This window comes from Pristiophorus japonicus, chromosome 4 (genome assembly GCF_044704955.1).
Source record: "Pristiophorus japonicus isolate sPriJap1 chromosome 4, sPriJap1.hap1, whole genome shotgun sequence".
Taxonomy (NCBI): domain Eukaryota; kingdom Metazoa; phylum Chordata; class Chondrichthyes; family Pristiophoridae; genus Pristiophorus; species Pristiophorus japonicus.
This window is the reverse complement of record NC_091980.1, coordinates 67,603,400-67,618,985: the sequence shown is the minus strand read 5'-3', so window position 1 is coordinate 67,618,985 and position 15,586 is coordinate 67,603,400. Positions and strand designations below refer to the sequence as shown.

General features: G+C 41.6%; 1 protein-coding gene across 7 annotated transcripts in view; it reads left to right on the top strand.

Annotated features, from left to right (window-relative positions):
• fam13b (family with sequence similarity 13 member B) overlaps positions 1-15,586 on the top strand; it is a 207,305-nt gene that overhangs the window by 89,576 nt on the left and 102,143 nt on the right. For 5 of the 7 annotated variants that reach the window (XM_070878273.1, XM_070878277.1, XM_070878275.1 and 2 more), the window contains 3 exons: positions 3,323-3,429; positions 4,217-4,282; positions 7,442-7,499. In XM_070878273.1, coding sequence (XP_070734374.1) covers positions 3,323-3,429; positions 4,217-4,282; positions 7,442-7,499 — 231 coding nt within the window. The remainder of the gene's footprint in view (positions 1-3,322; positions 3,430-4,216; positions 4,283-7,441; positions 7,500-15,586) is intronic. The other 2 variants (XM_070878278.1, XM_070878276.1) reach the window with 1 other exon arrangement.

Genomic DNA, 15,586 nt, shown 5'->3' with positions numbered 1-15,586 from the left:
CTAAAATATGGTGGAGAGGTGCTGTTAGCGCAGATACATGACCTCCTCTCTCTCATCTGGAGGGAGGAGCGCATGCCGGGAGATCTGAGAAATGTAGTGATTGTGACCATTCTTAAAAAGGGGGACAAGTCTGACTGCAGCAACTACAGGGGAATCTCCCTGCTTTCAGCCACTAGGAAAGTTGTCGCTCGAGTTCTCCTCAATCGTCTTCTCCCTGTGGCCGAGGAGCTCCTCCGGGAATCACAATGCGGATTTCCTCCCCTACGGGGCACAACAGACATGATCTTTGCAGCACGCCAGTTGCAGGAAAAATGCAGGGAGCAGCGCCAGCCCTTATACATGGCCTTTTTTGATCTTACAAAGGCCTTTGACACTGTCAACCGTGAGGGTCTATGGATCGTCCTTCTCCGTTTTGGATGCCCCCAAAAGTTTGTCAACATCCTTCGCCTGCTTTACGATGACATGCAGGCAGTAATCCTTACCAACAGATCCATTACAGACCCCCACGTCCGGACCAGGGTCAAACGGGGCTGCGTTATCGCTCCAACCCTCTTCTCAATCTCTTCCTCTCTGCCATGCTCCACCTCACAATCAACAAGCTCCCCGCTGGAGTGGAACTAAACTACAAAATCAGTGGGAAGCTGTTTAACCTACGCCACCTCCAGGCCAGGTCCAAGATCACCCCAACCTCTCGTTGAGCTGCAGTATGTGGACGACACCTGCAACTGTGCACATTGAGGCTGAACTCCAGGTTATAGTCAATGTATTCACTGAGGCATATGAAAGCATAGGCTTTACGCTTAACATCCGTACGACAAAGGTCCTCCACCAGCCTGTCATCGCCGCACAGCACTGCCCTCCAATCATCAAGATCCACAGCGCGGCCCTGGACAACGTGGACCATTTCCCATATCTCGGGAGCCTCTTATCAACAAAGACAGACATTAATGCGGAGATTCAGCATCGCCTCCAGTGCGCCAGCGCAGCCTTCGGCCATCTGAGGAGAAGAGTGTTTGAAGATCAGGCCCTCAAATCTACCACCAAACTCATGGTCGACAGGGCTGTAGTAATATCTGCTCTCCTGTATGGATTTGAGGCATGGATGATGTATAGAAGGCACCTCAAGTCGCTGGAGATATATCACCAACGATGTCTCCGCAAGATCCTGCAAATCCCCTCGGAGGACAGGCGGACCAACATCAATGTCCTCGACCAGGCTAACATCCCCAGTATCGAAGCTCTGACCACACTCAATCAGCTTCGCTGGGCAGGCCACATAGTTCACATGCCAGATACGAGACTTCCGAAGCAAATGCTTTATGCGGAGCTCCTTCAGGGTAAACGAGCCAAAGGAGGACAGCGGAAACGTTATAAAGACACCCTCAAAGCCTCGCTGGTAAAGTGTGACATCACCACTGACACCTGGGAGACCCTGGCCGCAGACTGCCCGAGTGGAGAGCGTTGGTGTGATGACACAGCCTTGCTTGAGCCCGGTCCAAATGTGAATTAGGTCTGTGGTAGATGCGTTGGTCAGGATCACGGCTTGCATTTCATTATGAAGTAGGCGAAGGATGGTGACAAACTTGAGGGCAGCCGAAATGGAAGAGGGTACTCCATAATCCCTCACAGTTGACCGTGTCGAAGGCCTTTGTGAGGTCAAAGGCGGCCACGTACAAGGGATGGTTCATGCATTTCTCTTGGCATTGAATTACAATACGCAGATGACGCCTGCGTCTGCACATGCTTTGAGGCCGAACTCCAAGCATCATCAACACCTTCACCGAGATGTACGAGAGCATGTGCCTTACACTAAACATCCGTAAGACAAAGGTCCAACTTGCCCCCGCCACACAGCACTGCTTCCCCCCCCCCCCCCCCCCCCCTTCCCAGGTTATCAAACTCCACGATGAGGCCTTAGACAACGTGGACCATTTTCCATACCTCGGGAGCCTACTGTCAACAAGGGCAGACGTCGATGACTAGGTCCAATATCGCCATCAGTGTGCCAGTGCAACCTTCGGTCGCTTGAGGAAGAGAGTGTTTGAAGACCAGGACCTCAAACCCGGCACCAAGCTCATGGTCTACAGAGCAGTAGTGACACCCGCCCTCCTATATGATTCAGAGGCATGGACTATGTACAGCAGCACCTCAAAACACTGGAGAAGTACCATCAGTGCTGCCTCCACAAGATCCTGCAAATCCATTGGCAGGATAGACTCACCAAAGTCAGTGTTCTCGCTCAGGCCAACATCCCCAGCATCGAAGCATTGACCATGCTCGATCAGCTCCGTTCGACGGGCCATGTCATCCGCATGCCCGACACGACTCCCAAAGCAAGCGCTCTACTCGGAGCTTTGACACAGCAAGCGAGCCCCAGGTGGACCGAGGAAATGTTTCAAGGACACCCTCAAAGCCTCCTTGATAAAGTGCAACATCTCCACCGACACTTGGGAATCCCTAGCTCAAGATCACCCAAAGTGGAGGAAGAACATCTGAGAAGATGCTGAGCACCTCGCGTCTCATCGGCGAGAACAAGCAAAAACCAAGCGTAGACAGCGGAAGGAGCATGCCTCAACCCTGGTTCCCCACCCACTCTTTCCTTTAATCACTGAGTGCCCCACCTGTGACAGTGACTGTAGGTCCCGAATTGGACTCATCAGTCACCTGAGAACTCACTTTTGAGTGGAAGCAAGCCATCCTTGACTCTGAGGGACTACCTATGATGATGATGATGATGATGATGAAATATTGGCCAGGACACCGGGGATAACTCTCCTGGTCGTCTTCGAAATAGTGCCATGGGATCTTTTACGTCCACTTGAGAGGGCAGACGTCTCATCGGTTTAACATCTCATCTGAAAAACGGATGAGACATTTAGGTTACATGTATGTTCTTTCTTAGAAGTAGAAATACAACTGTTTAGGATATTACGGTTTGTTTGAACTAGCCATCAAAGCAACAGTGGTATTTTATCAGACAATGCGCACCAATCCCAAGTCAAACTTTATAGTGGGTTTCTTGATGGTTTCGCAATTCTAAAATAGACATAATTTCAAGTAACACCTTTTATTCTCATGAAACTGGCATGTAAAGATATCCCTTCTCCTACATTGATTAATTATGGATCAAAACCTGTTGGAAGTCTGAAACAGACAATTTCACAGTAGCCACTATATTTTTCCAAGGAACCCCTTGGACTGCTTCATGAGGTTTCCACAACTTTAAAATGATATACATGACTCTCAGGATAGAAACTGTATCCTCATCACAACCATTTTCTGGTTGAACTTGGATAACTTCTGTTTTTTTGGAAATTTGTAGGTTGTGGAAAACTTGTCTCTTTCCAAAGTTCCACTCCTGGATATGCCTGAAGAAAGCTTGGACAATGAACCAATTATATATGAAGAAAACAATAATAAAGCAGAAAGGTAAGTAGTGGTGGAACTGCTTGCCATTTAAAAATATTTTCATTTTAATTTCAGGTAAACAAAGTATAGAAATATATTTTGTCCAATGTATATTAGAATTACAAAATACTTAAAACTTAGCCTTCTATTTATATCCAATGATTTGCGGTTTAATATGCAATCATTCTAAGTTAGTAAAATAGAGAATGCTCAAGAAGAGGACTGTTTAATGGAATCATCTCGATCCAGCTCACAAGTGGTATAAAAGCATATGAGCTGCTTTCAAATGTGCCACCTGTCAAAAGGTGTCTGTGAAATGCATCTTTGCTTATCATTTTTACCAACTTGTTTGCAGCAAATCACAGTTTTCAGATGACATCTGTGTGGACCAATGGCAACTTTCAGCCAATTTGTCTTGAGTTTAAGTGGTCATGTAGACTGACAAAGAGAATGCCCCATTGGACTATTCTTAGACATGCCAAGAGATCAGCTACTGTTGTGTAGCATGGATTAACTCTATATTCAAAAAGAGTAAATGGGCACAGATTCCACCAGTAATTTTATATTTATGTAACCAGTGAACCTAAGTGAGTAATTCAGTTAGAATTGTTCTCCCAGGAGCACATTACAGAAATCTGCTATTTGCTGTGCATGATTCTCTGGCCATTTAAATTGATCGTTTAAAGATCATACACTGTGTGTTCCAGAGGGAGAGGCTCCCTCCCTATAAGTGCAAAGTCGGAATATTACCATACAGTGAAAATTACAAGCTGTTGGTGGGATTTCAGATATTTGAATTATTTTTCAGCTGCCATCAAATACTTATGGTTAATGGATTGAATTCAGCAAAATCCATGGGAGAAATTTTGAGAATGTAAGTTTGAATATGTTGTGGCATCCCCTGAAATGTGCTTCATTCCCATGCTGTTTCATCTGTTCTTTGCTTCTATCTGTGTTTTTTTTTGTTCACAATTATAAGGTCCTGTGTTTGGCACACAGTTTATTTTTTAGCCTTTAAGCACAAATCATAGTGATTATAGGCATCATAACCCATTCCAGCTTTCAGTTGCAGGTGTATATGAAGTATAAGATTGATTCTGTAAATAGATCACCACAATAAGACATAAATTGGAATAGTATGATGAAAGGCTTTCATTATAGGTCTGACATTTGCCATTTGCAAGCTTGTGGGCCTCTTGAGCCCCTTCCACCATTCAATTAGATGAAGGCCGATTTGCATCTTTACTCAATTTACCTGCCTTGCCTAGCAAAAATCTATCAGTCTCAGTTTTGAAATTTTCAATTGACCTAGCCTCAACTGCATTTGGGGGAGAGTGTTCGAGATTCCCACTGCCCTTTGCTGGAAGAAGTGCTTCCAGACATTACCCCTGAACTGCCTCGCTCTAATTTTAAGGTTATACCTCCTTGTATAGCTCTCCCACCAGAGGAAATTGTTTCTCTCTACCTACCCTATCAAATCCTTTAATCATCTTTAACACCTCAATTAGATCACCCCTTAATCTTCTATACTCCATGGAGTACAAACATAGTCCATGCAACCTGTCCTCATAATGTAATCTTTTAGCCCCACTATCATTCTGATGAATCTGTGCTGCACTTCTAAGTCCAATAAATGCTTTGAGGTTTGGTGCCCAGAACTGAATGCAGTACACCAGAGCTTTATATAACTCTAGCATAATTCCTATCCCTTTGTATTTCAGTCCCCTTGAGATAAAGGCCAACATTCAATTAGTCTTTTTAATTATTTGTTGTACCTGTCCATTAGCTTTTAGTGATTTCTGTACATAGACTCCTAAACCTCTGCTCCCACAGTTTCTCACCATTTAGAAAATACTCTGATCTATCTTTCTTGGGTCCAAAGTTGATGACCTCATACTTCCCCATCTGCCACAGGTTTGCCCATCCACTGTGCCTTTGGAACATTCTGCTTCCATCTACACTATTTACTGTGCCACCTAACTTAATGTCATCAGCAAACTTGGATATATGACTCTGTTGCTCCATCTATGTCATTTATAAATATAAGGCAAATCTGTCTGAATAAGGTGATACTTTTAAGATTTATGTTCTCATATACATCCAATGCAGCATCTTGTAAAGAGTACCTGATATTCAGCAGGTTTATATAGTGAGTAACTAAGTTGCAGACCAGGAGGGCCTCGGGTTTGATCCTTCGTGTGCTAAGTTAGCTGATCTCAGCCGACAGTTGGCCTCGGTGTTCCCTAGCTCATCAGCTTAAAAAAAGCCAGGAATTCCATTCCTTTTGCTTTCTAGCACCCGTTGCTGGAAGTACATTTGTGTGCATGTCAGGCAAGGATGAGATTGTGATTGGGTGTGTTGGCCTCTAGTTGAGTAGTTTACCAAAATTCATTTTTGGAGCTTACAGGTAATAATGGCTACTTTGTTGAAGTTTACTGGCATCTGTTAAACTGTACCCCAGCTTTCAGTAGAGGAAGGGGGAATATTGGAAGAAAAAAGTGTGCTTTAAGCTTGTGTTGCAATTTTGGGTTTTGCTCCCAAGATATTGCATTGAGAAAAGTTGTCCAAAGCTACAGTACAAGAAAAGGTTAGAGTGGTTTGGCAGACTGCATTTGATTAGACCTCTGTCTTTTCAACTCGAGGCTTGAGTTTGAACCTAGCCCAGACTAATGGGATGACATTTCTTCTTTCTGTTGGTAGTAAAGGTCTTGTTTAAAATGCATTTGGAGTCTCATCCAGTTCTTTGTGGGTGTAGTGCCACAGCACAAAATTGCCAATACTTCAATTTACTTGGGTGGGAAATAAAATGTAACACCAGTGCAATAGGAAGAGCGATGCACATTATTTTTGTTTCCAGTTAAATGGGAGAATAAAAGGGAGCTTTATTTTATATCTGATCTGTACAATACCTTGGATGACGCTGGTGTGGAAGCTATTTAGTAAGCTATCTGATGGCTTTAATATACCCACCATTTTTTAAAAATTCCTGCTTCCAGTCAAGTAGTCCCTATTCACCCAGTGACTTGATAATTCTGGTGTAGAATAGAAAATGAGTACAGGTAATCCATAGCTACCAGTGTGGTACTATTTTAGTAAAAATCTTGAATCTGACCAGAACTAATGCATGAATGAAAATATTTTTAGCTTTTGAATGATATGATTGTGCATTAAGCTAACGAATAAACAATGTCCAGAATTTTACTGGAAATATATTTTCTGCTTGATTGATGGTTCTATGAGAAAATGCATTGCAACGAGAAAGATGCTAGATTTGATCCCTGGTCTACACTGAATTATCTTAAGATGGAGTGGTAATAATGTTGTACAATACACCTCTTTAATCTGGGCTACAGAGTGGAACGCCACCTGCTAATCAGGAACTCTTGGTGGAAAGGGCACATGTTCACTATCTGACTTGGCCTTGATAACCAGCCCAGTCACCTAGCTTGTTCACCAATGTCTATGCTCAAACATGAAAAATGACCAGACTAGCTACAGTACTGCTGATGCCTGTGAAAGCTCAAGGGTTTCAAGAGAGCAGGGGAGAAAATTGGAGAAGGAAAAAAAAATGTTTTTTTTAAGCATTACTAATTGTTTCATTACCAGTTACAGATGTTTGGAAGATCTGTTTAGCAAAGTTGTTAAAATTGTAGCATTCAAATGTTAATGGGCTTTATGGTACACATTTTGAGATAGCAGTATGACTACTTCCCCAATATGAGAACTGGGACTTTGAGTAATTCAGCTATAATACCATTGCTAGCAACTTGATGGTACTTCTGTTTATAAAAGCTATATTCAAGTTAGTGACCTATAATGTCACATTTTAAGGGCTATGAAAATGAAGGAGTCTGTAATTAGTTTTCAAAATAATATATTCAAATATGTTGAATTTCAAATAACAGTACCTATGGTGACTGATATAGCTTGCCTTTCTGAAACTACAGAAACAACTCCTGGTTATTTGGGAATCTTGTGTTTGAAAAGAAGTCAAAAGCAAAATGTTAAGTATCCTGTACTGTGTTTTTTGCAGGCAAGAAAGTACCTCTGTTTCTGAAATTGACATAGATAATTCTTTAAAATTAACTTCGGTGAGTAAGAACATTTTAGAAGGTTTATATAACTGCATGTGAAGTATTTGTTCTGTGATCTATATATATATATATAATATATATATAAACTCAAAAATCTTTTTGTAGAAAAAGCTTATTCTCTTGGTTTATAGATCTTTTTAAAATACTAATTATTTTAAACCGCTCCAAATTAAAGAAAATAAGCTCTGTAACGTAAAGGGAGAGAACAAATAGTTTTCTTTAAAAAAAAAAAATCCCAACGGTGTTGAGTGATTTGAACCCAGGGTTATCAAGAGCACTTGCTTTGAAGTAGCTCGAGCTAGTCATAGAGGCTAATGAGATGCAACGGAGCATTGGAAAAACCATATAGATCTCATGCCATTGCTATATGCACCTGAAAGAGGCACAAAGAACTCAATTGCAAGATTTCAAAAAATTGTGCAAGTTAATTTTTTTTTAACATAGTTAGCAAAATAAGGAAGTTTAAAATCCAACAATTGCCAGACCAACTGAGTGCTGTTTGTGTTCCCTGTGTTGCTCTAAACAGTACTTTACCTGATGCTCCTATTTTCATCCTCATAAAGCCATTTCTGTTTTTTGACACTTACGTTTTATTTTCTTGCCAGTACAGTTTCTTGCTGCCAATCAGGTGCTAATTCTCATCTGACAGTTTTCTGCTGGCACCATGATGATTTCTCTCATCACCTGATCTAAGACCATTACTGAGTTACTGTTTAATAAGATAATTGTAGAGTTAGTGAGTAGCATGTAGTTGATAGTGGGAAACCTGTGAGCTGATCAGTAAATCACATTTCAAGAAATTACAGCACAAAAATGATAGGGCTGTGATCAGGGAACCATATGACTAGGTCAATGCTGATGGTATCATGCTGCAAAATAAGATCATGACTGGTAATACAAATGTGGGAGTATATGTCTAAACAACACAAGGGGAAAAGCAAGAAACTAGGATTTTTTTTCTCCTATGGAAACGAGATCAGATCAAACTGAATTGTGCTCTTGGAATAAGTAGCTCAAAAGATGAAGTTATTTGAATTGATAGATATTGCATAGAAGTAACAACATAGAAATAGTCTATTCGGTCCAACCAATCCATGTTGTCATTTCCTCCATACAAGCAAATAGTTCTAATCACATTTGTCCACCCTGTTTCTATATCCCTTCAACCCCTTTTTCCTTCATCCACCTATCCAGTCTGGAACAGAAGTATGCCATTCAGCCCTTCGAGCATGTTCCGCCATTCAATTAGATCATGGCTGATCTATCTATATCTTGGCTCCATCTACTGCCTTAGTTCCGCAACCCTTGCCGAACAAAAATCTATCCATCAGTTTTGGAATTTTCAATTCACCTAGCCTCAACAGCTTTTTGACAGAGAGTGTTCGAGATTTCCAGTACCTTTTGTGTGGAGAAATGCTTCCCGACATCTCCCCTGAAAGGTTAAGGTTATGCCTTCTATTCTGAACTCCCCACCAGAGGAAATAGGATAGATCGAGAGAAACTATCAACTCACTTTTAATCATCTTCAACACCTCAATTAGATCACCGCTGAATCTTCTTTATTCAAGAGAATACAAGCCTAGTCTATGTAGCCTATCCTCGTAATTTAACTCTTTTAGCCGAGATATTATTCGGTTGAATCTGCATTGTAATCTCTCCAAGGCCAGTATATCCTCCTTGAGATGTGGTGCCCATAACTGAACACAGTACTCTAAATGGGGTCCAGCCAGAGCTTAATGTAACATAACTTCAACTCTTGTATTCCAGCCCCCTTGAGATAAAGGTCAGCATTCCATTAACCTTTTAAATTATTTTTTGTACCTGCATTGTTACCTCTGGTGTCCCCCAAAGATCTATGCCCCTCCTATTTCTCATCTACATGTTGCCCCTTGGCAACATCATCTGGAAACAGTCAGTTTCCACATGTATGCTAATGACACCCAGCTCTACCTCACTACCACTTCTCTCGACCCCTCCACGGTCTATAAATTGTCAGACTTCCAGTTCTGGATGAGCAGAAATTTTCTCCAATTCAATATTGGGAAGACTGAAGCCATTGTTTTTGGTTTCTGCCACAAACTCCATTCCCTAGACACTGACTCCATCTCTCTCCCCAATTCCTGTCTGAGGCTGAACCAGACTGTTTGCAACTTCGGTATCATATTTGACCATGAAATGAGTTTTCAACCACATATCCACAGCATAACTAAGACCGCCGATTTCCACCTTCGTAACATCGCCCATCTCCGTCCTTACCTCAGCTGAAACCCTCATCCATGCCTTTGTTCCCTCTAGCCTTGACTATTCTAATGCACTCCTGGATGGCCTCTCACATTCTACCCTATGTAAACTAGAGGTGATCCAAAACTTGGCTGCCCATGTCCTAACTCGCATCATGCCCCACTCACCCATTGCCCCTGTGCTCGTTGACCTACATTGGCTTCCAGTTAAGCAATGCCTCTATTTCAAAATTCTCATCCTTATTTTAAAATCCCTCCATGGCCTCGCCCCTCCCTATCTCTACAATCTCCTCTCGCCCCACAAGCCCACGAGATGTCTGCGGTCTTCTAATTCTGCCCTCCTGAGCATTTCTGATTGAAATCGCTCAACCATTGGTGGCCATGCCTTCTGTTGCCTAGGCCCCAAGCTCTGGAACTCCCTGCCTATACCCCTCTGCCTCTCAATCTCTCTCTCTCTCTCTCTCTCTCTCCTTCAAGGTGCTCCTTAACACATTCCTCTTTGATCAAGCTTTTGGTCATCTGCGCTAAATTCTACATATGCTGCTCGGTGTCACAATTTTATCGCATAATATTCCTGTGAAGCACCTTGGGACGTTTCACTACGTTACAGGCGCTATATAAATCCATGTTGTTGACCACCATCTTTCTGTTTTCTGTACTTAGATCCCTACATCTCTACTCCTCCACAGTTCCTGACTTTTTTCAGTCCAAAGTGGATGTCCTCACACATTGGACTCTATCTTGTAGACCTTATAACCTGGTATATTTACTTCCCTTCACCTGTAGTGCCTAAAGCACAATTTCTGACTGCTACTCTATTCCCTTCCCTTTTGTTTGTTTTTGAACTATTATTTGTACTACGCTTTCCACCTGAGCCGGGGGGTGACTAGTCCTTGTTTCCTTGTCTCTCTTCCTTCATCCAAGTCATTTATAAATATAGTGAAAAGCTGAAGCCTCAGTACAGATCCCTGGGGGACACCACCAGTCCATCTGAATCCGCAAGCTGCTTACAATTTGAGTACATACCCATTATCCCTACTCTGTCTACTACCTCCTAACCAATTCCCTATCCTTGATCTTGAATGTTGACACAGTTTTTGCCTCAATCACTAACCTTGGAGGTATCTCCTGCCCTCTGTTCCAAATCTTTTCCATTTAATCTTGTATATATGGCTCCCTGTTTTTGACTGCTCGATTGTTGGAAACCGTCTGCTTCTATCTGCCCTGTCCCATCATTTCATAATTTAATACTTCTATCATATTGCCCGGCAATCTGTGCTGTTGTAATTTAAAAAAAAACATTTACATCTATCTTTGTATTTGTATTTCCTCATACTAGGCAGGACCCAAATGAATCCGCATTGTACTCGCTCCAATGCCTCATTATATTATAGTGTGAAGCCCCTTACTGCACACAGTGTACTAATTGAGGTTGTATGAAGATTTTATGTAGGCTCATTGTTACCTCTTGGCTTTTATATTCTGTACACCTCGAAATAAAACCCTAAAATTCTATTAGTTTTTCTTACAGCCTCAATCAGCATTTAATGTTCTGTGAACTTGTATCCTCAAGTCCCTCTGCTCTTCCACAGCATTGAGTACTTCCATTCAGAGCATAATTACTGCTTTTTTTAAAACCACAATTCATCATTTCACACTTATTGACTTGAATTTCATCTGCCACCCCCCCAACCCCCAACACCTTATGAATAACCCTTTGAAGTTTCCTTTGGCCCTTAATCTTCAGTAATCTCAAATGTGGAACTTGATGTACTTGGTAAAATGTGTACTAGGCATGGGCAACTGGGAGTGCCCAGTTGGTTCAGGTGTTAGTCGTTTCTGAGTTAAGTAGGAATCGAATATTTTTAAAACGGTAAGTGAGTTTTCATGTATGCTTTAACATTTTGTAACCATTTAGTATCTTTTAGGAATTTTCATTTTGGTCTTGAAATTGTTTTGTGGAATACTATATTTGAATGCTTAACATGTTGTATGCAATGCCACTTGCTGCTCTTTTAACAAAAGCACAGTGGCAGCACCCTTGCCTCTGATTCAGAAGTTTTGAGCCTCCCTCCAGAAAATTGAGCACATTATTCAAGCTAACACTCCAGCGCAGTACTAAGGAAGCGCTGCTGTCTTTCAGATGAGACATTAAACTATTAATGTTTTCTTCTATTTTAAGAAGTCCCAATTAAAATATTTGTATTCCTACAGAAATTTGTCAAATCATAGAGAATCAAATTACATTATAGAAAATATAACCTTTTACATTATCCATTTTATGCTTGGAATCATTCAAATTGACTGCTGATTTTACCATAGAAAAGGTTATGACACAAACTGGTTCATACATAAATTAGTCTTGAGTTTGTGTAATTATGAATGTATTTTCAAAATGCCTGTAATTTTTGTTTGTGCTTTACATTTTATGATACACCTGACCTCAAATAAATATAGAAGTGCATATGGTTATAGAAGGGGGGGAGGGTGCATTGTTTACTGTGTGCAAGTGGCAGATGACTGGCCGCATGTCACCTGCCTATACAAATGGAGAAGTATATAAACTGCATAAACAGGGAATGGTTGCTTCTTTGTAAATAGAGTAGTAGTTATTTTGGAATATAAAGTAGCATTTGTTAACTTCCTAATCCTTTTCTGACCTTGGCTCACTGACATTGGCGGTATGGGGTTGCAGGGTGGGATCCTATATTTGGTGGGCTTGTGCAGTACACAAGCTGTCCATGTATTTATAAGTGGAGGAGCTGGGTTTATTTTAATAGGTGTTTCTAGTAACCCTGCTTTTTTGATTTGCTAAAATAAAAGTATTAGGTAAGATAATGTATAGTAGGTTACTGTTACATTTGAAAGATAAATAAACATTTCCACGGTCGGGTATCACTTAGCTGGGACATTGCCATTATCAGTTAATAGGCTTAATTTCTTTGTGAAACATGTAGCTGACTTTCTGTACACAAGTGTACAAAGGAACCACATTGCAATATGTGTATCATTGCATGCATCTAGATTCAAATAACTGCTGTTAAACTGAAACCAGCAGCATGAACCAAGCTCACTGTTGCTAAGACAACAATAAGTTCATGTCCAGGAGAGAAGAATGCAGGGAAGTGATATAGTCAAGGCGAGAGACTGAGGTCTACATGGCAGTGAGGGATCTGTTGGTCTTCACTTGCCTTACAGCAGCAATGACTCATTCTCTTTGCTTTTCCCTTCCAAATATATCACAAACAACACACAAGTATAACTTAATGATTGTAATGAACACTATTGCCTGAGACTATCCCTTTTTACTGCTACTTGCGTTATCGTGCTCCTGTAATCATCATATCTTCAACTTCGGTCATCTTGCTTATTTATTAATACAAGTTTCACATCTTTCTGACTCTTTCTCTTTCCCGTTCCAATTTATGTCTCTCTTTATATTCTGGCTTCTGACCCAGAAGGAGGTATGTGTTCTTATTTGTTCTCGCACATTGCTTCTCAATGGAGTTCCTTGAATCACCTAACTTTAAATGGGTAAATATATCTCCCCTAACTCACTAAGTTTATTTGCTGTTTCTACAGCTCTTCTAATCTCCAGCTGTATGGAACTTTTAAAGTTGTTGTCACATAAAATTAAATATATTTTTTCCACTGCTAAATCCACCATTGGGAATTTGCATTTATGACACCACCTCTCTCTCTCTCTCTCATGCTCAAAAGCCCTAAAGCTCTTGATATCCAAAAAATTACTTTTTGACATTCAGCCATTATTGATATAGGCAAAATGCAGCAGCCAGTTTTAAGAACATAAACAGGAGCAGTCAATACAGCCCCTCGAGCCTGTTCTGATCAAAAAGATCATGACTGACCTTCAACCTCAACTCCACATTTCTGCACGATCCCCACGTTCCTTGATTCCCTTCGAGTTTGCACATAGCATGGTCCCATAAACAGCAAATAAGATGAATGACCAGTTAATTTATTTTTGTTGGTGTTTGGGGGAGGAATATTAGTTTGGAGACCAGAAGAATTCCCCTTTTCAAATAGTGCCATGAAATCTTTTTCGTCCATTTGAATAGGTAGTTTGGCCTCAGTTCAAAGTCTTGTCTAAAATATGGCACCTCTGACAATGCAGCCTTGAGGGAGGAGTATTAGTTTGAAGACCAGAAGAATTCCCCTTTCAAATAGTGCCATGGGATCTTTTTCATCCATTTGAATAGTTTGGCCACAGTTCAATGTCCCAACTAAAAGATGGCACCTCTGACAATGCAGCACTCACCCACTACTGTGCATAGGCTAGACTATTGGTTCAAGTCCTGGAATGGGTCTTGAACCCACAACTTCTTACATGGGTGAGTGTGTTATCACTTAGACATGCTGATGCTCTTGGCAATTTCAAAATTTACCATCTGCAGTGGTTCTACTCCTTTACTGATGTGATCAGCTCTCAATGCTGAGTCCTTTTCTATATTGAATAACAAATTAGAAATATAGGAACATAGAAAATAGGTGCAGGAGTAGGCCATTTGGCCCTACGAGCCTGCACCGCCATTCAATGAGTTCATGGCTGAACATGCAACTTCAGTATCCCATTCCTGTTTTCTCGCCATACCCCTTGATCCCCCTAGTAGTAAGGACTTCATCTAACTCCTTTTTGAATATATTTAGTGAATTGGCCTCAACAACTTTCTGTGGTAGAGAATTCCACTGGTTCACCACTCTCTGGGTGAAGAAGTTTCTCCTCATCTCGGTCCTAAATGGCTTACCCCTTATCCTTGGGCTGTGACCCCTGGTTCTGGACTTCCCAACATTGGGAACATTCTTCCTGCATCTAACCTGTCTGAACCCATCAGAATTTTAAACGTTTCTCTGAGGTCCCCTCTCATTCTTCTGAACTCCAGTGAATACAAGCCCAGTTGATCCAGTCTTTCTTGATAGGTCAGTCCCGCCATCCCGGGAATCAGTCTGGTGAGCCTTCGCTGCACTCCCTCAATAGCAAGAATGTCCTTCCTCAAGTTAGGAGACCAAAACTGTACACAATACTCCAGGTGTGGCCTCACCAAGGCCCTGTACAACTGTAGCAACACCTCCCTGCCCCTGTACTCAAATCCCCTCGCTATGAAGGCCAACATGCCATTTGCTTTCTTAACCGCCTGCTGTACCTGCATGCCAATCTTCAATAACTGATGTACCATGACACCCAGGTCTCGTTGCACCTACCCTTTTCCTAATCTGTCACCATTCAGATAATAGTCTGTCTCTCTGTTTTTACCACCAAAGTGGATAACCTCACATTTATCCACATTATACTTCATCTGCCATGCATTTGCCCACTCACCTAACCTATCCAAGTCACTCTGCAGCCTCATAGCATCCTCCTCGCAGCTCACACTGCCACCCAACTTAGTGTCATCTGCAAATTTGGAGATACTACATTTAATCCCCTCGTCTAAGTCATTAATGTACAGTGTAAACAGCTGGGGCCCCAGCACAGAACCTTGCGGTACCCCACTAGTCACTGCCTGCCATTCTGAAAAGTACCCATTTACTCCTACTCTTTGCTTCCTGTCTGACAACCAGTTCTCAATCCATGTCAGCACACTACCCCCAATCCCATGTGCTTTAACTTTGCACATTAATCTCTTGTGTGGGACCTTGTCGAAAGCCTTCTGAAAGTCCAAATATACCACATCAACTGGTTCTCCCTTGTCCACTCTACTGGAAACATCCTCAAAAAATTCCAGAAGATTTGTCAAGCATGATTTCCCTTTCACAAATCCATGCTGACTTGGACCTATCATGTCACCTCTTTCCAAATGCGCTGCTATGACATCCTTAATAATT